Here is a 23,460-nt window from a genome sequence, read left to right on the forward strand (position 1 = left end):
ATTTTGCAGGATGGAGCAGCACTTTTATGGTGAAGACAGGAACTGTGCGGTCAGTCTTTAGGCTTTTGACGGGAGGTATGGTTGAAATAAAAAGTGTTTCTCGCCTTCCTGTCGGTCATTTTTTCTTAATAATGATCTGCTAGCAGCCAGCGTCATCTCACAAGACCGTGCCATATGTGTTCATCTTTGCAGACGTCTGTCACATCTGCGGCAGAGGCCAGTGGAAGCCGGCAGGAGCTGGAAGTCATTCGCTGTGATGCCAAGTTCTACTGCCCGCAGGGCACATCTTGCTGCAAAGGATTATCTGCCGGCTCTTGGAATTGCTGCCCCTACCCACTGGTATAAAAGTTGTTTTTGTTGCAGAACTAGGATGGCAACTAACCTGGGTGAGTACGTTTTTGTAACGTCTGATGACCTTGGATTTCAGGGCCAGTGTTGTGTGGACGGTCAGCACTGCTGTGAATATGGAAACACTTGCAACATCTCCCCTTTGTCGTGCACTAGCCCACACACCTCATGAGTCCACCGCCTTCGCCTTTCTTGCCGCTACCTTACCTTCCATCTCAGATCTCTCCTAGGGCTAATCCTTTTCCTTGTGACTTAGTGCCAAGACATATTCTCATCCAGTACTATCAGCCATGTTGGATACACTCACAGTGCAGTTGTGGTCCCCCTCACGCCCCATGTGTCTGTGGGCATGGCGATTGAACGCTGCATTTTGTGGAATAAAGAAAGACCATCTGTGAGCCTCCGTTCCTTGGAATGTTACAATATTCAACTTGGGAAGTAACGTCATCAGATGAGTACAAGTCTCCGTTTCTACACGCATACCCTGAGGAGAGTTTTGAAACCCTTCACCTTGGCCAGGGTTTACAAAACTCTCTTTTCAAGGACAATAATACGTGTTTGCATGCGGACAAGATGCCTAAACGCAGAGAGAAGTATGCAATTATGAAGTATTTGTACATTACACACATACTGTATGCTCACACATACTATGTACACACACACACGTGTACTGTATGCACACACTTTACACACACATACTGTATGCTCACACATACTATATGTACACACACACACACATACGTGTGCTGTATGCACACACATTACACACACATACTGTATGCTCACACATGCTATATGTACACACACACACACACGAGTACTGTATGCACACACATTTACATACACACATGCTGTATGCACACACATTTACATACACACATGCTGTATGCACACATACTGTATGCACACACATTTACATACACACATGCTGTATGCACACATACTGTATGCACACACATTTACATACACACATGCTGTATGCACACACATTTACATACACACATGCTGTATGCACACACATTTACATACACACATGCTGTATGCACACATACTGTATGCACACACATTTACATACACACATGCTGTATGCACACACATTTACATACACACATGCTGTATGCACACACATTTACATACACACATGCTGTATGCACACATACTGTATGCACACACATTTACATACACACATGCTGTATGCACATATACTGTATGCACACACATTTACATACACATTCTGTTTGCACACACATTTACATACACACATACTGTATGCACACATACTGTATGCACATTCATTTACATACACACATACTGTTTACACACACATTTACATACTGTTTACACACACATTTACATACTGTATGCACATTCATTTACATACACACATACTGTTTACACACACATTTAAATACTGTTTACACACATTTACATACTGTATGCACCTTCATTTACATACACACATACTGTTTACACACACATTTACATACTGTTTACACACACATTTACATACTGTATGCACATTCATTTACATACACACATACTGTTTACACACACATTTACATACTGTATGCACACACATTAACATACACACATGCTGTATGCACATATACTGTATGCACACACATTTACATACACATTCTGTTTGCACACACGTTTACATACACAGGTACTGTATGCACACACATTTACATACTCACATTCTGTTTACACACACATTTACATACTGTTTACACACATATTTACATACTGTATGCACATTAATTTACATACACACATACTGTATGCACACACATTTACATACTGTATGCACACACATTTACATACTGTATGCACATTCATTTACATACACACATACTGTTTACACACACATTTACATACTGTATGCACACACATTTACATACTGTATGCACATTCATTTACATACACACATTGTGTTTACACACACATTTACATACTGTATGCACACATTTACCTACACGCATACTGTATGCACACACACACACTGCACATTCACACACAGAGCAGTGAATGCATTCTCATTCAAACATCAAAATGGGAATTCAGATACAAATACTAAAATGGCGTTGTTGCTGTGCAGTAACAGAAGTATAGCATAATGAACAACAAAACAATTGTAAATACTCTGATATTTGGATACAAATACCAAAAAAGGCATTTGGGTGTAAATATAGGATCAAACTTTTGGAAACAATGCCAAAATGGGCATTTGGATACAAATAATAGATCTGACATTTAGATACAAATACCAAAACGATGATTTAGATATAAATACTAAAATGGACATTTGAATACAAATACCAAAAAGGGATATATGATACATTTATATTTAACCCACAATAGGGAAATGCCATGGTTTGTAGTGCAGTAATGGATAATAGGCTTAATGAAAAACAAAAATAGTAATAAATATTCAGACTTTTGGATACAAATACCAAAATGGGCATTTGGATATAAACAGATCGGACATTTAGATACAAATACCAAAATGGGTATTTTACATCAAAAACACGTGAGTTTTCTTCAACTGGTCTATTAATTTACCATGAAGGTTTCAGTGATGGAAGGAAATGTGCCTCATGTAGGGCAGGAGCCGGAAATGACGTGTGAAAACGCCGTTAAAGCGCCCAATCGCCATTGAAAATGTGAGCTTTTTTGTGAGAGTTGTGGTCAGTTCGGAATCTGGATAAAGTCAAGTCAAGTCAAGTCAAGTCAACTTTATTTATATAGCACATTTTCAACAACTTTTTAGATTGCACCAAAGTGCTTTACAGGTTAAAAAAGCATGGAGCAAAAAAAAAAAAAAAAAAAAAAACCAACAACAACAACAACAAAAAAAAACTAAGCAAAACAAAACAAAACAAAAAAAAGACAAATAGTTTTTAAAATGGCCTAAACGTTTTGATTTTAGACTTTAGTAATAATTGGAATGCTCGCATACGCTCCCCTTTTGTTTGGTAGCTACCGCCACCTTGAAACCGGATGTGTCGCACTCTCTAATATATCACGTGGTTGCGAAGCTTTTGTTTTGGAAGGCATAACCGGAAACCCATCCTGGAGGCGACTTCCTCCAACTGAAATAACGACAACTAACAGCGGGAAAATGGCGCAACTGGAGGACCTTCAAGACTTTATAACCCAGCGGCTTCACGTGATTGCTACGGAAATATTCGGTGCCGTCGAAAAAACGGTAACCGCGTACGAGGCGCAAGCTTGCCGCTTGAGGGAAGAAAACAACCGCCTTTGTTCGGAGCTGGATCTTCTCATCAAAGCCAAGCAGGAAGGTTGGTCCTTTCTCACTTTCAAGCTTTCAGTATTGAACTATTAACATTGTCGTCGTGTATCTTTTTTAACAAAATGTTATTTTTTTACAGTTTGTAGTATAGAAAACAATGAATAGGCGGCTAATAATAATAATAATAAATACTTTGGGATGGTTCGCGGTAGTTTCCGGTATTACGTTGCCCATCTGGATCATTATATAACATGCTAAACATGATTAGAACTGGGAATTAATGTTATTCTGTTGAGTTTTAGTTTAGTTGCATTTATCTTTGTTCTAGTTTCTTAAATGGAGAACAAAGTATCAAATATGAACGAACCACATGTGTTGACTGGCTAGTAGAATGTAACAACAAGTTGCCTCTATATTGAAATTATTATTATGTACATAAAAAAAAAAAACACCGAAAGACTTACAAAGTGTGCCAGTAAATAGATATGATCTAAATAATATCAATCTAACGGGACTTCCAGAGCTTTTTTTTAGCGATAATGAGCAAGCCAGTCACGTGATCCGTGACGTAGATGTAGTAACCACAGATCACTTCCCCTTCAACAACAATGACTTTGGGACAAATGATGTGTAACTTAGGTTGTTGATCTTGGATACAAGGAGGATGATCTAAATGTTTGAGAAGCTGTGTGCTGAACAGATCCAGCTTTAGTGGAACACTAAGCATTATGTATTTATTTCTACTAGAATAGATGTTTCTACTTTGTCATGTTCTAACAGCGAGCATGTTTGCATGTTCTAACGGCCAGCATGTTTGCATGTTCTAACAGCCAGCATGTTTGCATGTTCTAACAGCCAGCATGTTTGCATGTTCTAACGGCCAGCATGTTTGCATGTTCTAACGGCCAGCATGTTTGCACGTTCTAACAGCCAGCATGTTTGCATGTTCTAACAGCGAGCATGTTTACATGTTCTAACAGCCAGCATGTTTACACGTTCTAACAGCCAGCATGTTTGCATGTTCTAACAGCCAGCATGTTTACATGTTCTAACAGCCAGCATGTTTACACGTTCTAACAGCCAGCATGTTTGCATGTTCTAACAGCCAGCATGTTTGCATGTTCTAACAGCCAGCATGTTTGCATGTTCTAACGGCCAGCATGTTTGCACGTTCTAACAGCCAGCATGTTTGCATGTTCTAACAGCGAGCATGTTTACATGTTCTAACAGCCAGCATGTTTACACGTTCTAACAGCCTGCATGTTTGCACGTTCTAACAGCCAGCATGTTTACATGTTCTAACAGCCAGCATGTTTACATGTTCTAACAGCCAGCATGTTTACACGTTCTAACAGCCAGCATGTTTGCACGTTCTAACAGCCAGCATGTTTACATGTTCTAACAGCCAGCATGTTTACATGTTCTAACAGCCAGCATGTTTACACGTTCTAACAGCCAGCATGTTTACACGTTCTAACAGCCAGCATGTTTGCACGTTCTAACAGCCAGCATGTTTGCACGTTCTAACAGCCAGCATGTTTGCACGTTCTAACAGCCAGCATGTTTGCATGTTCTAACAGCCAGCATGTTTGCATGTTCTAACAGCCAGCATGTTTGCATGTTCTAACAGCCAGCATGTTTGCATGTTCTAACAGCCAGCATGTTTGCACGTTCTAACAGCGAGCATGTTTGCATGTTCTAACAGCGAGCATGTTTACACGTTCTAACAGCCAGCATGTTTGCATGTTCTAACAGCCAGCATGTTTGCATGTTCTAACAGCGAGCGTGTTTGCACGTTCTAACAGCGAGCATGTTTGCATGTGCTAACACCTATCAATTTTGCATGTACATATTTCAAAGTATTACACATATGTTAACATTAGCACTTACTAATTAATAATAACAGTTTTGTTTTAAACGTCCATCCATCCATTTTACAATATAATTACAACACTTTATGTACATATTTATATACAGATTTGAACAATAAGTTATTCACTGAAATACATTTATTAATTGTGGTTCTTACAAAAAATATATCTTATAAAATATAAAAGCTAAAATGTCTCTTAAAGCTCTGCCCCTTTAATTAGTGCCTACTAAATAATTTAACTTTAGCCTACTACTACAACCATATTATTTACCAGCAACATAAAGTGAAACAGAGGCAGAGGTGTCCTGCCACAGTCAGTAACAAATAAACAGAAAACAGTAGTGGTCAAATACAAATAAGGCAACAAGAGAAGTATCCTACACTTCTCTTTTGTAAAGTAAATCTGAACAGCCGATACGGGCATCTACATCAACTATATGATTTGCCTGAGAAGCTGGACAGGACCCAAAAAAAATATATATATTTTTTTAAAAATGTATTTTATTTTTATTTGTGGCGGACGTAATTCTTTCGTGGCGGGCCGCCACAAATAAATGAATGTGTGGGAAACACTGGTGCTAACTGTAATTTCAGTTCGGCTTTTCAGCATTCACACGCATTTTCCTCTAAAATGTAATTTTCTACTTTGTTTATGTTTTTACTTTCCAGATTATGCAACATTACAGCAAGGCCAAGACACCGGTGCGTGTTTATCTTAAACTCAATGCCATATTATATTTTTCTGTGATTTTTCTGATACACATCGGCACCATGATGAATATATTTACCTGCTTCCCTCTTTAGAGATGGACCTGCCCTTCAGCTCTATTCCCGAAGAGGCTGTTCCGCCCAGTTCCGAACCCTGGTGCCAGCCGGAACTTAGCATTCGGGATCAGGAGGACCAAAAGTTCTCGCTACTTCGGGTTAAAGAAGAACCGGTTCTGCCTACTGAAGAACACGGTAAGGAGGCACATCATCATGGCCGAGACTCGTCTTATAATGCCATCTATGTGGAAAGTTCTGGCCAATAATTCCATGAAATAGGAGTCGAGAGTAATTACTGTTCTAATGTAAACGTTAGTTATAACCAGACTTACAAAGTTTGCGGGTAAATAGATAACAGCCGTTTTGAGAGATAACGAGCAAGCCAGCCACAGATCACTTCACCATCAACAACAATGCAAATCGTGCAGACTTTGTGAGAACCAACAAATTATGATCCAGAACCTTATATTCTTAGCCTGAATATAAGGAGGGTGAGCTATAATGTTTAAAAGCTGTGTGCTGAAACACTAAGCACTATGTAGCAGTATTGCTAAGTGCTAAACAAGAAATGCAAACTCTGAACATAATAAAAGGATCCAGTGTTTCCCATAAACTGCCAAGATACCTGTGGCGGTGGGGGCGTGGTCACCATGACATCATCGAGTAATTTGCATAATGTACTACAATGATATGATTTTCTCTAAAAAGGCTCAAAAAATGTATACTTACTAATTAATAACAGTTTTAAACGTCCATCCATCCATCCATTTTACAATATAATTACAACACTTTATGTACATATTTTTATACAGATTTGAACAATAAGTTATTCACTGAAATATATGTATTAATTGTGGTTCTTACAAAAAATATATCTTATAAAATATAAAAGCTAAAATGTCTCTTAAAGCTCTGCCCTTTAATTAGTGCATACTAAATAATTTAACTTTAGCCTACTACTACAACCATATTATTTACCAGCAACATAAAGTGAAACAGAGGCAGAGGTGTCCTGCCACAGTCAGTAACAAATAAACAGAAAACAGTAGTGGTCAAATACAAATAAGGCAACAAGAGAAGTATCCTACACTTCTCTTCTGTAAAGTAAATCTGAACAGCTATATGGGCATCTACATCAGTGGTTCTCAAATGGGTGTACGCATACCCCTGGGGGTACTTGAAGGTATGCCAAGGGGTACGTGAGATTTTTTTTAAATATTCTAAAAATAGCAACAATTCAAAAATCCTTTATATATATAAATAAAAACTAGAGATGTCCGATAATATTGGCCTGCCGATATTATCGGCCGATATATGCGTTAAAATGTAATATCGGAAATTATCGGTATCGTTTTTTTTATTATCGGTATCTTTTTTTGTTTTTTTTTATTAAATCAACATAAAAAACACAAGATACACTTACAATTAGTGCACCAACCCAAAAAACCTCCCTCCCCCATTTACACTCATTCACACAAAAGGGTTGTTTCTTTCTGTTATTAATATTCTGGTTCCTACATTATATATCAATATATATCAATACAGTCTGCAAGGGATACAGTCCGTAAGCACACATGATTGTGCGTGCTGCTGCTCCACTAATAGTACTAACCTTTAACAGTTAATTTTACAAATTTTCATTAATTACTAGTTTCTATGTAACTGTTTTTATATTGTTGTACTTTCTTTTTTATTCAAGAAAATGTTTTTAATGTATTTATCTTATTTTACAAATTTTTTAAAAAAGTACCTTATCTTCACCATACCTGGTTGTCCAAATTAGGCATAATAATGTGTTAATTCCACGACTGCATATATCGGTTGATATCGGTATCGGTTGATATCGGTATCGGTAATTAAAGAGTTGGACAATATCGGAATATCGGATATCGGCAAAAAGCCATTATCGGACATCCCTACTTTTGATTGGTAGGATCAAAGACAGCTTTTGTCCTCTCGCCGGGAACTCATTGAAACACAAAGTTTTGTGATAACTTAGATACAATTATTCTGACAGTGGGGTTTACAATATTAACTATGTAGGATAAAACACTGAATATTGACAGCATATGAACGTCACGCCCCCTCTCCATCCACTGATTTTACAATCAAGCGAAACGCACCAAAAATGCTACAAACGCAGTGAAACATGAACGCGAAGGGTAAAATAAAAGCCACCTACAATCTGATACATCTGATACATCACTAAGCTTTAGAACTTTGTTGTAAAAATATTTTCCCGCGTCTGTCCCTGACACCCAGACTGGCCTCTGTGGAAACGCTCCCCACCCACACTGCTTGGTGCCTCGTCTGACCTGCTGTGACTTAGATGACCATAGTAACTAATTAGATGACCATAGTAACTAGTGCATGCAAAAGTGCAAATTGTAACCATTGAAATACTTTGTATTAGGGATGTCCGATAATGGCTTTTTGCCGATATCCGATATTGTCCAACTCTTTAATTACCGATACCGATATCAACCGATACCGATATCAACCGATATATACAGTCGTGGAATTAACACATTATTATGCCTAATTTGGACAACCAGGTATGGTGAAGATAAGGTACTTTTTTAAAAAAATGAAGAAAATAAAATAAGATAAATAAATTAAAAACATTTTCTTGAATAAAAAAGAAAGTAAAACAATATAAAAACAGTTACATAGAAACTAGTAATTAATACAAATTTGTAAAATTAACTGTTAAAGGTTAGTATTATTAGTGGAGCAGCAGCACGCACAATCATGTGTGCTTACGGACTGTATCCCTTGCAGACTGTATTGATATATATTGATATATAATGTAGGAACCAGAATATTAATAACAGAAAGAAACAACCCTTTTGTGTGAATGAGTGTAAATGGGGGAGGGAGTTTTTTTGGGTTGGTGCACTAATTGTAAGTATATCTTGTGTTTTTTATGTGGATTAAAAAAAAAAAAAACCCCAAAAAAACGATACTGATAATAAAAAACCGATACCGATAATTTCCGATATTACATTTTAACGCATTTATCGGCCGATAATATCGGCAGACCGATATTATCGGACATCTCTACTTTGTATAGTTGAATACTTACGCTCATTAGAAAACATCACTGCACATCATAATGGCAGCTACACTTTACATCTTAAACATCTAAAAAAAATTATTTGGGAATGTCCGGCGGGCCAGATTGAAAAGATTAACGGGCCGCATGTGGCCCCCGGGCCTTAATTTGCCCAGGTCTGCTATATATGGTGGTGGCAGCATCATGCTGTGGGGATGGTTTTCAGCGGCAGGAACTGGAAGAAAGATGAATGCAGCAATACTAGGACCTAAATTATTCAATCTCTATATAAATGACATTTGTAAAGTTACAAAATATTTAAAGGCCTACTGAAATGAATTTTTTTTTATTTAAACGGGGATAGCAGATCCATTCTATGTGTCATACTTGATCATTTCGCGATATTGCCATATTTTTGCTGAAAGGATTTAGTATAGAACAACGTCGATAAAGTTTGCAACTTTTGGTCTCTGATAAAAAAAAACCTTGCCCCTACCGGAAGTAGCGTGACGTTGTCAGTTGTTCACTCCCTCATATTTTCCTATTGTTTTCAACGCAGCTAGAGCGATTCGGACCATTACCCCATTAATTTGAGCGAGGATGAAAGATTCGTGGATGAGGAACGTTAGAGTGACGGACTAGAATGCAGTGAAATACATATTTTTTTTCGCTCTGACCGTAACTTAGGTACAAGCTGACTCATTGGATTCCACACTCTCCTTTTTCTATTGTGGATCACGGATTTGTATTTTAAACCACCTGGGATACTATATCCTCTTGAAAATGAGAGTCGAGAACGCGAAATGGACATTCAGTGCCTTTTATCTCCACGACAATACATCGGCGAAACGCTTTAGCTACGAGCTAACGTGATAGCATCGTGCTTTAACTGCATATAGAAACTAAAACAAATAAACCCCTGACTGGAAGGATGGATAGAAAATCAACAATACTATTAAACCGTGGACATGTAAATACACGGTTAATGCTTTCCAGGCTGGCGAAGGTTAACAATGCTGTGCTAACGACGCCATTGAAGCTAACTTAGCAACCGGACCGCACAGAGCTATGCTAAAAACATTAGCTCTCCATCTACGCCAGCCAGCCCTCATCTGCTCATCAACACCCGTGCTCACCTGCGTTCCAGCGATCGGCGGAAGGACGAAGGACTTCACCCGATGCGTTTGGCGGCCCGGAGACGTAGGAAGTCAAGGTGAGGTCGCCGGCTAGCGCGTCTGCTCTCCAACAAAGTCCTCCTGGTTGTGTTGCTGTAGTCCGCTGCTAATACACCGATCCCACCTACAACTGTCTTCTTTGCCGCCTTCATTGTTCATTAAACAAATTGCAAAAGATGTCCAGAATACTGTGGAATTATGAAATGAAAACAGAGCTTTTTGTATAGGATTCTACGGGGTACCATAACTTCCGTTAAACTGACTTCGTCACGCGCATACGTCATCATACCGCGACGTTTCAGCCGGATATTTCCCGGGAAATTTTAAATGTCACTTTATAAGTTAACCCGGCCGTATTGGCATGTGTTGCAATGTTAAGATTTCACCATTGATATATAAACTATCAGACTGCGTGGTCGGTAGTAGCGGCTTTCAGTAGGCCTTTAAAGTTAGTATTAATTGCGGATGATACAACAGCGTTTTGTTCAGGAGAGAACACACAGAAGATAATACAAATAATAACAGAAGATGTACAAGGTTTCTCCTCATTGAGCCAAATTTAATTCTGTCTCTGTTTAATTCCTTGCTTCTTGTCTTGTTTAATAGATGCCATCAGTGTTTGAACCTGACAGTAGTATTTATGTCACTTTGTTATTTTAACTTGCCGATACATTTTTTTCTTTTCTTGCACTTCTCTTATTAGCTGATCACAGTTCCAGCGTCCGTATGTCAGAGCCAAATCCTCCCCGACTCCCAACAGGTGAAGTGCCTTCGTTTACACATGACAGTATCGTAGCAGCACCGTGACGGAAGTGCTTCCTAATTCTCCATGACACGACTCACGTCATCCTTTTTTTCCCCCCAGACCTGCCGTTAGCGTTCACCTCATGTGCGGACTTTCTTCAGTGGGCTTGCAGTGACAGCTGTCCTTACTGCATCAAGGGATGTCAGGCCACAGAAGCACATCTGATGAAGAGACATTACTCCTTTGCCGTGCATTTCAATGAAGACGGAATAGGTACGTGTTATTTGCACTAGGGTTGTACAGCATACGGTGTATAGTGCCGCGGTACTAATGAATCATATTCGGTACTATACCGCCTCTAAAAAGTTCCGGTCCCCCGTCGTGACACTGCTGGCATTGCAGAGGAGCATGTTCGGCAGCACGCACACATGGAGTACTTACAAGCAGACACAGTGTGTAGACAGAAAAGGGAGAATGGACGCATTTTGGCCTAAAAAGTAAAGATAAAGGTGAAGTTATAACACTAAAACGCCCTCAGGAAGAGGTGCTTTAAGACATGGCTACCTAGTTAGCAGCTAACATCCATCCGCAGTCGGCAGTGTTTTAGCTAATTCTAAATCACTAATCCTTGTCTCCATGGCGACAAATAAAGTATGTTTCTTACAAGTAACATTATCACTGCAGGACGAGGAATAGCTAAACATGCTTCACTACACACCGTAGGAGGATACAATAGCTCACCGGCGTCACAATGTAAACAAACGCCATGGGTGGATCTACACCTGACATCCACTGTAATGATACCAAGTACAGGAGCGTATCTAGTCGATACAACTATGATTACATCAATATTTTTTGGCATTAAACCAATTTTAAATTTTTTTATTCATATTATGTTTATAAACTCAGTAAATACGTCCCTGGAAACATGAGGACTTTGAATATGACCATTGTATGACCCTGTAACTACTTGGTATCGGATCGTTACATGTGTGGTATCATCCAAAACTAATGTAAAGTATCAAACAAGAGAAGAATAAGTGATTATTACATTTTAACAGAAGTGTAGATAGAACATGTTGAAAAAGAAAATAAGCAGATATTAACAGTAAATGAACAAGTGGATTAATAATCAATATTTACAGCTTGTCCCTCATAATGTGTACAAAATAATAGGTGTATAAATGACACAATATGTTACTGCATACGTCAGCAGACTAATTAGGAGTCTTTGTTTGTTTACTTACTACTAAAAGACAAGTTGTTTAGTATGTTCACTATTTTATTTAAGGACTAAATTACAATAATAAACATATGTTTCATGTACCCCAAGATTTTTTGTTCAAATAAAGCCAATAATGACATTTTTTGTGATATCGAAATACATTTTGGTACCGGTACAACACTAATTCGGACCAAAACTGAAATATACAGTACATGCCTTCTCATCAAATTTTTTATTTTTTATTTTAATGACTATTTACATTGTAAATTGTCACATCAAAACTATGAATAAACACATGTGGAGTTATGTACTTAACAAAAAAACATGTTTCATATTCTAGTTTCTTCAAAATAGCCACCCTTTGCTCTGATTACTGCTTTGCACACTCTTGGCATTCTCTCCATGAGCTTCAAGAGGTAGTCACCTGAAATGGTTTTCACTTCACAGGTGTGCCTTATCAGGGTTGATTGACAAGTGGAATTTCTTGCTTTATCAATGAGGTTGGGACCATCAGTTGTGTTGTGAATGACAAGGTGTGTCCAAACTTTTGTCCTGTACTGTATGAGGAGGTTTTTTTGCTCTACTTACTGTACACACCACGCACAAAGATTTTCGGTAATTGAATACAATTCAAATTCGGGATGAATAAAATAGTAATGACATTTTTTTAAATAAAATAATAAATTCAGAAAAAGAGAAATTTCTGTATGAATAAGACATGAAATATAAAAAAATGAATATCATTTCAGGATACAGCTACAATACACAACAGTATAACTCTTGCAGGTGAACTTAACTTGATCTTGTCTAAACTTTTGAATGTCCAATAGTACCAATGTTTTTCGCCCCTTGAAAAATATCTAATCGGACGCCACTTTGGAAGCTATTGCTGTTTGTTCTGTATTTTTTGTCCTAACTTTATACGGCCGTTGGGAGGCTTCAACAGAATATTCTCAGAGGGAAGTGGCCACCGATGCAATATATTAACGATACAGAAAGCATACTGTATGCAGGCCTCAAATTTGAACTTTTTAAGGTCAAAGCAAGTATTTTAGGGCACCAAGGCAAGTTAGACGGGCACCAAGGCAAACATTATTTTCTTTCCAGGCAGCAAGCATGCATATACTGTACGTATGTATATAACATTTTGAAAGATGGCACCTGATGGCCATATGCTGTAACTGCACTTGTTGTCCATATAGATAAAAATAGTGTTCATGTATGAGATCTAAGGCTGCCAATTATGGCCAAAGTAATAATTAAGATTATTGTTATCAATATTGAAATCATGATTACTGATTGTTAAGTAGAACAGTGTTGGCGTGTGAACATAATACCATCATGTTATTTGTAATGTCTAATAAAAAGACTATAGATAAACTTTATCTAGGGATGTCCGATAATATCGGCCTGCCGATATTATCGGCCGATAAATGCGTTAAAATGTAATATCGGAAATTATCGGTATCGTTTTTTTTATTATCTGTATCGTTTTTTTTTGTTTTTTAAAAAAAAAAAATTATTAAATCAACATAAAAAACACAAGATACACTTACAATTAGTGCACCAACCCAAAAAACCTCCCTCCCCCCATTTCTTTCTGTTATCAATATTCTGGTTCCTACATTATATATCAATATATATCAATACAGTCTGCAAGGGATACAGTCCGTAAGCACACATGATTGTTCGTGCTGCTGGTCCACTAATAGTACTAACCTTTAACAGTTAATTTGACTCATTTTCATTAATTACTAGTTTCTATGTAACTGTTTTTATATTGTTTTACTTTCTTTTTTATTCAAGAAAATGTTTTTAATTTAGTTATCTTATTTTATTATTATTTTTTTAAAAAGTACCTTATCTTCACCATACCTGGTTGTCCAAATTAGGCATAATAATGTGTTAATTCCACAACTGCATATATCGGTTGATATCGGTATCGGTTGATATCAGTATCGGTAATTAAAGAGTTGGACAATATCGGAATATCGGATATCGGCAAAAAGCCATTATCGGACATCCCTAACTTTATCCATACATCTTTAAAGACAAATATTATTTTTTTTTATTCTTTAGAAATATCAATTTGTCAGCATTTTGTCATTACATGATGCCTTTATCTCTATTTTCACCTTTTGATATTATTATTATTTATTTAATTTAAGTTATGTACATTTATATGTACATGTAGATGCTGTATCGGGACAGATCCATTAAGAGTTTGAGCAGAAATATGTTGTATAACAGGGGTCACCAACCTTTTTGAAAGCAAGAGCTACTTCTTGGGTAGTGATTAATGCGAAGGGCTACCAGTTTGATACACACTTAAATAAATTGCCAGAAATAGCCAATTTGCTCAATTTACCTTTAACTCTGTTATTATTAATAATTTAAGATATTTACGCTTAATTGAACGGTTTAAAAGAGGAGAAAACACGAAAAAAATGACAATTAAATTTTGAAACATAGTTTATCTTCAATTTCGACTCTTTAAAATTCAAAATTAAACCGAAAAAAAGAAGAGAAAAACTAGATTAATTTTAGAATTTTGATGACATGTTTTAAAAAGGTTAAAATCCAATCTACACTTTGTTAGAATATATAACAAATTGGACCAAGCTATATTTCTAACAAAGACAATGCATTATTTCTTCTAGATTTTCCAGAACAACAATTTTAAAAGAAATTCAAAAGACTTTGAAATAAGATTTAAATTTGATTCTACAGATTTTCTAGATTTGCCAGAATAATTTTTTTGAATTTTAATCATAATAAGTTTGAAGAAATATTTCACAAATATTCTTCGTCGAAAAAACAGAAGCTAAAACCACCGAAATCCTCTTTGTCGGTGTCGGAGAAGAACAGGCCGTAAATAAGCCGCACCCTTGTAGAAGCCGCAGGGACCAGAACGAGGGGAAAAAGTAGCGGCTTATAGTCCGGAAATTACGGTACACATGTTGTGTTTCTAATATAAATACATTTAATAAAGTCAAATACAAATAAGGCAACAAGAGAAGTATCCTACACTTCTCTTTTGTAAAGTAAATCTGAACAGTCGATATGGGCATCTACATCAACTATATGATTTGCCTGAGAAGCTGGAGAGGACCAAAAAAAAACATTTTTTTAATTTTAATTTTTTTTATTTGTGGCGGACGTAATTCTTTCGTGGCGGGCCGCCACAAATAAATGAATGTGTGGGAAACCTGGGTAAATTTTCAAAAAACTTTCCATTCTCTAAGTTCCCAATGAACAGACAAGAGGTTGTCTTTGTTGCACCAAGCAAAGGCTTGTAAAATTCTATTGTGTACGATGGGAGGAGACGGGATGGGGGTTATCTATTGTCATCCAAGACCTGCCCAGGCTAGATCCAGGACCAGCCCAAGCCCGAGGCATCTTTTTCTTTGTTTTCAATGTGACCAAAACAAGAGCTGTTTACATACCCCCCCATTCCTTTGGAAGCAGATGTTGTTGTGTAAACAGGGAGTGCCCAAATAAAGGAGGAGGCGCAAACCTTTTTTCGTCAGAGCATGGTGGAAGACCGTACAGAGAGTACAGTCGCCGCGTTTCTCCTCAATTGAGTCCAAATTGAATTCTGTCTCTGTTTAATTCTTTGCCTCTTGTCTTGTTTAATAGATGTCATCAGTGTTTGAACCTGACAGTAAATATGACTTTAGTCAACATTAAACAGTTGGACATGTGCAGTCAAATATTTAAATATGTTCTTAAAGGTCACCATTCTATTTTAGTAGTATTTAAATTGTGTTTTTAGTTGTTGATCTCCCATGTTTTCCCCCTTTTAGATACATTTGTGGTGCCGTGCATGTGCAAAGATCTGGTCCAGGGCAGAAGTCACTGGCACTGTCCGTACTGCCGGAAAATTTTAAACCGGAAAGGAAACTTTGAGGGCCACGTATCTAAGAAACATGGTACGTAAGTCCGGCTTTTTGCCTTGCTCTACTTTTTTATTTACCTGCATTTATTGTCGTTTCTCTGTGTGAATGCTGAAAAGCAGTATTCTCCTAGTATTGTCATTTATTATCTGGCCCTTTTTTTCCTCCACCTTCTCATCCCCCATTTTGCATCCGATTCAATTGTATTTTTTATTTTTCCCCTGACCCGATTCAAACTATTCCTCCAAATATTCGGCCCATTCATGACATGCGTGTTACCATTTTTTTTATTATCCCAAAATTTCCACACTTCCGGAAATAGCACTCAATCAGGAAATCTTACTTTTTATGTCCATCAAGTTCCCAGATTTCACACTTTTTTTGTAAAACACTCATTCTCTATTAAAAAGTGTGACCACTTCCACATTTCTCAACCAGATCCCTGATAATTAACATGTGTGAAGTAACAAAAGATTGGCTAGCTAGCCCAAATGCAGCTGAGATAGGCTCCAGCACCCCTCGCGACCCTGAAAGGGACAAGCAGTAGAAAATGGAGGGATGGATAGCTTTAGGCAAATTTTTGTAACATATGTCTGAGTCAGATATTTTGTAACATGCATCTTTGCATGTTAAGAGCTAGCATGTTTACATGCTACCAGCTAGCATGTTGTAACAGATGTTCCAACAGTGAGCATGTTTGCATTTTGCAAGTATACATCCAAGTAGGGGTGTAACGGTACACAAAAATCTCGGTTCGGTACGTACCTCGGTTTAGAGGTCACGGTTCGGTTCATTTTCGGTACAGTAAGAAAACAACAAAATATAAATTTTTTAGTTATTTATTTATCCAAATTTGTAAACAATGGCATAACATACATACCGTAATTTCCGGACTATAAGCCGCACCTGACTATAAGCCGCACCAGCTAAATTTAGGGGAAAATACAGCTTGCTCCATATATAAGCCGCACCCGACTATAAGCCGCAGGGTTTTGATGTGTAATTAGCGTAGTATATAGGGGTTCCTGCTACCACGGAGGGGATTGTCGGGACAGAGATGACTGTTTGGGAACGCAAAGCATCCCATTTATTAACAATAAATCTTTCAATCATTCAATCAAACTTTCACATCTTTGACATGGCGAACAGCATTCGTGCAGAGTACAAATAATACAACGGTGCAAAGTAATACAAAGTGCTCGCCTGTACGTTATCAAAATAACCAGCCTACCGGTATATGAAAAGTCAGTCTTTAATCATTGTGTCATCGTCTTCCTCCTGCGTACTAAAACCACCGAAATCCTCTTCGTCGGTGTCGGAGAAGAACAGGCCGTAAATAAGCCGCACCCTTGTATAAGCCGCAGTGACCAGAACGAGGGGAAAAAGTAGCGGCTTATAGTCCGGAAATTACGGTATACACACAGGGTCCATTGCCAGGGTTCATGTGGTCAACATATATCAAATAAAAACTAAATAAGATAAGGCTCAGAATGGTTTCTTAACAAAACTTTTCTACATATAAAGTGCATTTTTTGATTGATTGAGACTTTTATTAGTAGATTGCACAGTACAGTACATATTCCGTACAATTGACCACTAAATGGTAACACCCCGATAAGTTTTTCAACTTGTTTAAGTCGGGGTCCACGTTAATCAACATTAAACTGCCTCGAGTTGTTGCTCGGATTAAATAAAATGACAAAACTTTTCTTCTACGTATAAAAAGTGCAACATTAAACAGTTTCAAGTCAACTCAGCCTCAGATTAATTTTTCTTCCCCCCCCCCAGCCTGGCTAACTTGGCAGTAAGAGGATATATGGGCTTATTGTTCTTCCACCCTAGAAGTGGGTCAAAATCTAGTTTTTAATGCAATATGGACTTAAATCTGCTGCTATAAAAACATTTGTTATTGCTTTAGCCCTGCCTGACTCGCCGAGGAGAGGCTGCTTGAATGCGGTGGTGACGCTTCAAATGTGTTATGAGAGTAGCATATGTGTGTGTGGCCCTTTAATGTGTGTGGGCGAGAGAGGTGAGGGAGCGGTAGCGGGGAGTGGCTAGTGTTTTGTTGGATTGGCCGTGTGCAAGACCTCAATAAAGCCACGATTTGCAACTAATCGCCGGACTGGAGTCCGGAGCTGTGGAGACCCACTGCCGGGTAGAGTGAAGGGTGTTGCCCCCGAGAATACATGGGCCCTGGAGGAGTGTCTCCCCTGCGCTCCTCGACTACGGTCTGGGAGCCGGAAGCAGGAAAGGTGCAACACATGTTTGACGTGTCGTCAGAAGCAGCTGCTGAACAATGTCGGCAAACCTCCGTCCTCCATTGTTGTATCGCACAGCCAAAGTGTTCCCAAACGGGAGATCTTAACGAGGCAGGAGGGTCTTCCAGCTCTGGCTTTTACATGTTGTCCTAGCCCGGTCGCTGCTAGCATGTCTACTCGTTCGGTACACCTCTGAACCGAAACCCCTGTACCGAAACGGTTCAATACAAATACACGTACCGTTACACCCCTACATCCAAGTGGTTTTTGTTACTTGATGCTATTTGGCTAATGTGCTAACTGTAATTAGGGTCCGCCCTGTACCCTGTATAAAGGACTCCCACAGGGAGTCCTTTGTACTGGTACAAAGGAACCTATTGTTTTTGTAAGGTTTTATTATTCTTTATTCTTCCGCCGCCACAAAAAAACGCTAATTTGACCCACTTAACATGCTTCAAAACTCACCAAATTCGACACACACAAATCAGGACCTGCGAAAATTTCCATAAAATAAAAAAACCAAACCCCAAAAATCAAAATTGCGCTCTAGCGCCCCCTAGGAAAAAACAAAAACAAACTGCCTGTAACTCCCACTAGGAAGGTCGTAGAGACATGAAACAAAAACCTCTTTGTAGTTCATTTCATAATTTCACATCCTCGGGCAAAAACCAACAGGAAGTTGGCAATTTCCCATTTAAGACAAACATGTACTAAAAACACTCATTTTTGCCTCTTTGAGCTCTAATTTCACCCCCTTAAAATACTTAAAAACTCACCAAAATTCTCACACACATCGGGACTGGTGGAAATTGCGATCTAAAAAAAAACCGAACCCCAAAACTCAAAATTGTGCTCTAGCGCAATTTTTGAATAAAACAGAGAAAAAACTGCTCCTCAGAGGAAAACTCAGACCAAACTGCTTGTCTTAGAGACATGAAACAAATACCTCTATGTAGGTCTCACCTAGACCTACATTTTATAGATTGACATCCTTCAGCAAAAATCAACAGGAAGTTTGCAATCCCTCCTTCAAAACAAAATTTTTGTTAAAACCGGTCACCAAACATCAAACATTATCTCCTCCGAGCGCGTTTGTCGTTTCGGCTTCAAACCGCTACAGGAGAGAGATTGAACCCTTCTGATTAAAAGTTGACGACGGCGTTTTATTTAGTGCTACCGTTTTGATTTTACGTGCCCTCAAAGACCCGCAGCACTAAAGTTGCTCCGTTGCTGTTAACGACAACGTGAAATGGAATTATTTATTTTTTGTCCTCAAAATTCTACACACAACACCCTATAATGACAATGTGAAATGGAATTAGGACCACTCAAGCTGCTCCGCTGCTGTGATTTTACGCGCCTTCAAAGAAAACAACCACTGTGCCGCAGCACCTAGGAAAAAAGCACAGACACAACTTCCTCTAACTCCCAGTACGAATATTGTAGAGCAGGGGTCACCAACGCGGTGCCCGCGGGCACCAGGTCGCCCGTAAGGACCAGATGAGTCGCCCGCTGGCCTGTTCTAAAAATAGCTCAAATAGCAGCACTTACCAGTGAGCTGCCTCTATTTTTTTAATTGTATTTATTTACTAGCAAGCTGGTCTCGCTTTGCCCGACATTTTTAATTCTAAGAGAGACAAAACTCAAATAGAATTTGAAAATCCAAGAAAATATTTAAAGACTTGGTCTTCACTTGTTTAAATAAATTCATTAATTTTTTTACTTTGCTTCTTACAACTTTCAGAAAGATAATTTTAGAGAAAAAATACAACTTTAAAAATGATTTTAGGATTTTTAAACACATATACCTTTTTACCTTTTAAATTCCTTCCTCTTCTTTCCTGACAATTTAAATCAATGTTCAAGTAAATTTATTTTTTTTATTGTAAAGAATAATAAATACATTTTAATTTAATTCTTCATTTTAGCTTCTGTTTTTTCGACGAAGAATATTTGTGAAATATTTCTTCAAACTTATTATGATTAAAATTCACAAAAAATATTCTGACAAATCTAGAAAATCTGTAAAATCAAATTTAAATCTTATTTCAAGGTCTTTTGAATTTATTTTTAAAAAATTTGTTCTGGAAGAAATAATGATTTGTCTTTGTTATAAATATAGTTTGGTCCAATTTGTTATATATTCTAACAAAGTGCAGATTGGATTTTAACCTATTTAAAACATGTCATCAAAATTCTAAAATTAATCTTAATCAGGAAAAATTACTAATGATGTTCCATAAATTGTTTTTTTAATTTTTTCAAAAAGATTCGAATTAGCTAGTTTTTCTCCTCTTTTTTTTCCGGTTGAATTTTGAATTTTAAAGAGTCGAAATTGAAGATAAACTATGTTTCAAAATGTAATTGTCATTTTTTTTCGTGTTTTCTCCTCTTTTAAACCGTTCAATTAAGTGTAAATATCATTAATTATTAATAATAACATAGAGTTAAAGGTAAATTGAGCAAATTGGCTATTTCTGGCAATTTATTTAAGTGTGTATCAAACTGGTAGCCCTTCGCATTAATCACTACCCAAGAAGTAGCTCTTGCTTTCAAAAAGGTTGGTGACCCCTGAAACAAAAACCTCAATATAGGTCTCACTCAGGACTACCACTGGACAAAAGTATTGGGACACCTAGGACTAGCACCTGCCAAAATACGGACCCCGACCAACGCTGCTTGCAGCTTTAATTTCAGTTTGGCTTTTCAGCATTCACACGCATTTTCCACTAACATTTATTTTTCTACTTTGTGTATGTGTTTACTTTCCAGGTTATGCAACATTACAGCAAAGCCAAGACCCCGGTGCGTGTTTGTCTTAAACTCAATACCATATTTGATTTTAATGATGCACATTGGCACCATGATGAATATATTTCCCTGCTTCCCTCTTTAGAGATGGACCTGCCCTTCGGCTCTAGTTCTGAAGAGGCCATTCCGCCCAGTTCCGAACCCTGGTGCCAGCCGGAACTTGGCATTCCGGATCAGGAGGACCAAAAGTTCTCACTACTTGGGGTTAAAGAAGAACCGGGTCTGCCAACGGGAGAACCAAGTAAGAATGGCCAAGACTCGTCTTATAATGTCATGTATGTGGAAAGTTCTGGCCAAGAATTCCATGAAATAGAAGGAATGGAGAGTAATGATGGTCCTAATGTGAAGGTCAGTTATAAGCACACGCCCTCTTCGGCTTCAAACGCTCCCAAGTCAAAAAGAAAGCGCCTCGCCAGATTAAAAGCCCCTGCCGGTCAGACAAAGGCAGAAACGTTCTCCTGCCAAGTGTGCGGAAAGACTTTCTATGACATATACGCGCTCAAATCCCACGTGAGCGCTCACGTGGGGAAGGACTCCCTTTGTGGGCTTTGTGGGAAACAAATCAAGGACACGAAGAGTTTAGTGCGGCATCTCAGGAGCCACACGGTCTGGAAGAAATGCGGACTATCGGGTAAGCAGTTTTCTAACGCGGACAGTTTGAAACGTCACTCTTTGTTGCATGTTAACTGTTAGCGTGTTCACATTCGAACATCCAGCATGCTCACTGTTTGCATGTTTGTTGCTAAATTGGGCCTCCTTTGGGATACACGTGAGTTTGTTCAACGGGGGCAAAAAACAAAGTGCACCATATTTTTCGGACTAAGTCGCAGTTTTTTTCATAGTTTGGCCGGGGGTGCGACTTATACTCAGGAGTGACTTATGTGTGAAATGATTAACACATTATATCATTGATGTCATTCACGTAAGAGACTAGACGTATAAGATTTCATGGGATTTAGCGATGAGGAGTGACAGATTGTTTGGTAAACGTATAGCATGTTCTATATGTTATAGTTATTTGAATGACTCTTACCATAATATGTTACGTTAACATACCAGTTGGTTATTTATGCCTCATATAACATACACTTATTCAGCCTGTTGTTCACTATTCTTTAGACATTTTAAATTGCCTTTGAAATGTCTATTCTTGGTGTTGGCTTTTATCAAATACTTTTCCCCAAAAAATGCGATTTATACTCCAGTGCGACTTATATATGTTTTTTTTGCTTCTTTATTATGCATTTTCGGCCGGTGCGACTTATACTCCGAAAAATACGGTACTGTATTTTCCCGACCATAGGGCGCACTGCCAATGAATGGTCTATTTTCGAGCTTTTCTCATATATAAGGCGCATTAAAGGAGTCATATTTATTATGATTTGTTTCTAAATGTAAAATACTTCCTTGTGGTCTACATAACATGGGATGGTGATTCTTTGCTCAAAAAGTTGCATAGATAATCATCTTCAAGCCGCTTTCTGACGGTCTCTTTTTTTGTGGGTGGTCTTATTTACGTGGCTCACCTTCGACAGCGTCTTCTCCCCGTCATCTTTGTCGTAGCGGTGTAGCGTGCAACGACGGGAGTGGAAGAAGTGTCAAAAGATGTATATATATATGTGTGTGTGTGTGTGTGTGTATATATATATATATATATATATATATATATATATATATATATATATATATATATATATATGTATGTATATATATATATATATATGTATATGTATATATATATATATATATATATGTATATGTATATATATATATATATATATATATATATATATATATATATATATATATATATATATATATATATATATATATATATATATATATATATATATATATATATGTATATGTATATATATATATATATGTGTATGTATATATATATATATATATGTGTATGTATATATATATATATGTATATATATATATATATATATATATATATATATGTATATATGTATGTATATATATACATATATATATATATACATATATATACGTCTATGTATATATACATACATATACGTATATGTATATA

The 23,460-nt window shown here is 37.5% G+C and overlaps 2 protein-coding genes across 2 annotated transcripts in view; both read left to right on the forward strand.

Annotated features, from left to right (window-relative positions):
- LOC133635592 (progranulin-like) overlaps positions 1–736 on the forward strand; it is a 10,333-nt gene extending 9,597 nt beyond the window's left edge. The window contains exons 6-7 of the mRNA XM_062028816.1: positions 193–339; positions 428–736. Of these exons, the coding sequence (XP_061884800.1) occupies positions 193–339; positions 428–520 (240 nt within the window). The 3' untranslated portion in view covers positions 521–736. The remainder of the gene's footprint in view (positions 1–192; positions 340–427) is intronic.
- A 2,596-nt stretch (positions 737–3,332) lies between these two features.
- On the forward strand, positions 3,333–23,036 carry LOC133635944 (zinc finger protein 521-like). Its single transcript, XM_062029423.1, has 8 exons — positions 3,333–3,650; positions 6,144–6,176; positions 6,279–6,434; positions 11,173–11,229; positions 11,335–11,487; positions 16,246–16,371; positions 21,366–21,398; positions 21,490–23,036. The coding sequence occupies exons 1-8, from the start codon at positions 3,470–3,472 to the stop codon at positions 22,095–22,097; spliced, it is 1,347 nt and encodes a 448-aa protein (XP_061885407.1). The 5' UTR covers positions 3,333–3,469; the 3' UTR covers positions 22,098–23,036.
- Positions 23,037–23,460: the final 424 nt, after the last annotated feature.

The sequence above is a fragment of the Entelurus aequoreus genome, linkage group LG20 (assembly GCF_033978785.1).
Source record: "Entelurus aequoreus isolate RoL-2023_Sb linkage group LG20, RoL_Eaeq_v1.1, whole genome shotgun sequence".
Lineage (NCBI taxonomy): Eukaryota > Metazoa > Chordata > Actinopteri > Syngnathiformes > Syngnathidae > Entelurus > Entelurus aequoreus.

Coding starts and splice junctions, on each gene's coding strand:
- LOC133635944 (XM_062029423.1), top strand. CDS start 3,470: ATGGCGCAACTGGAGGACCTTCAAGACTTTATAACCCAGCGGCTTCAC. Junction 16,372..21,365: donor CCACGTATCTAAGAAACATG/GTACGTAAGTCC, acceptor TTTACTTTCCAG/GTTATGCAACATTACAGCAA. Junction 21,399..21,489: donor ACAGCAAAGCCAAGACCCCG/GTGCGTGTTTGT, acceptor TTCCCTCTTTAG/AGATGGACCTGCCCTTCGGC.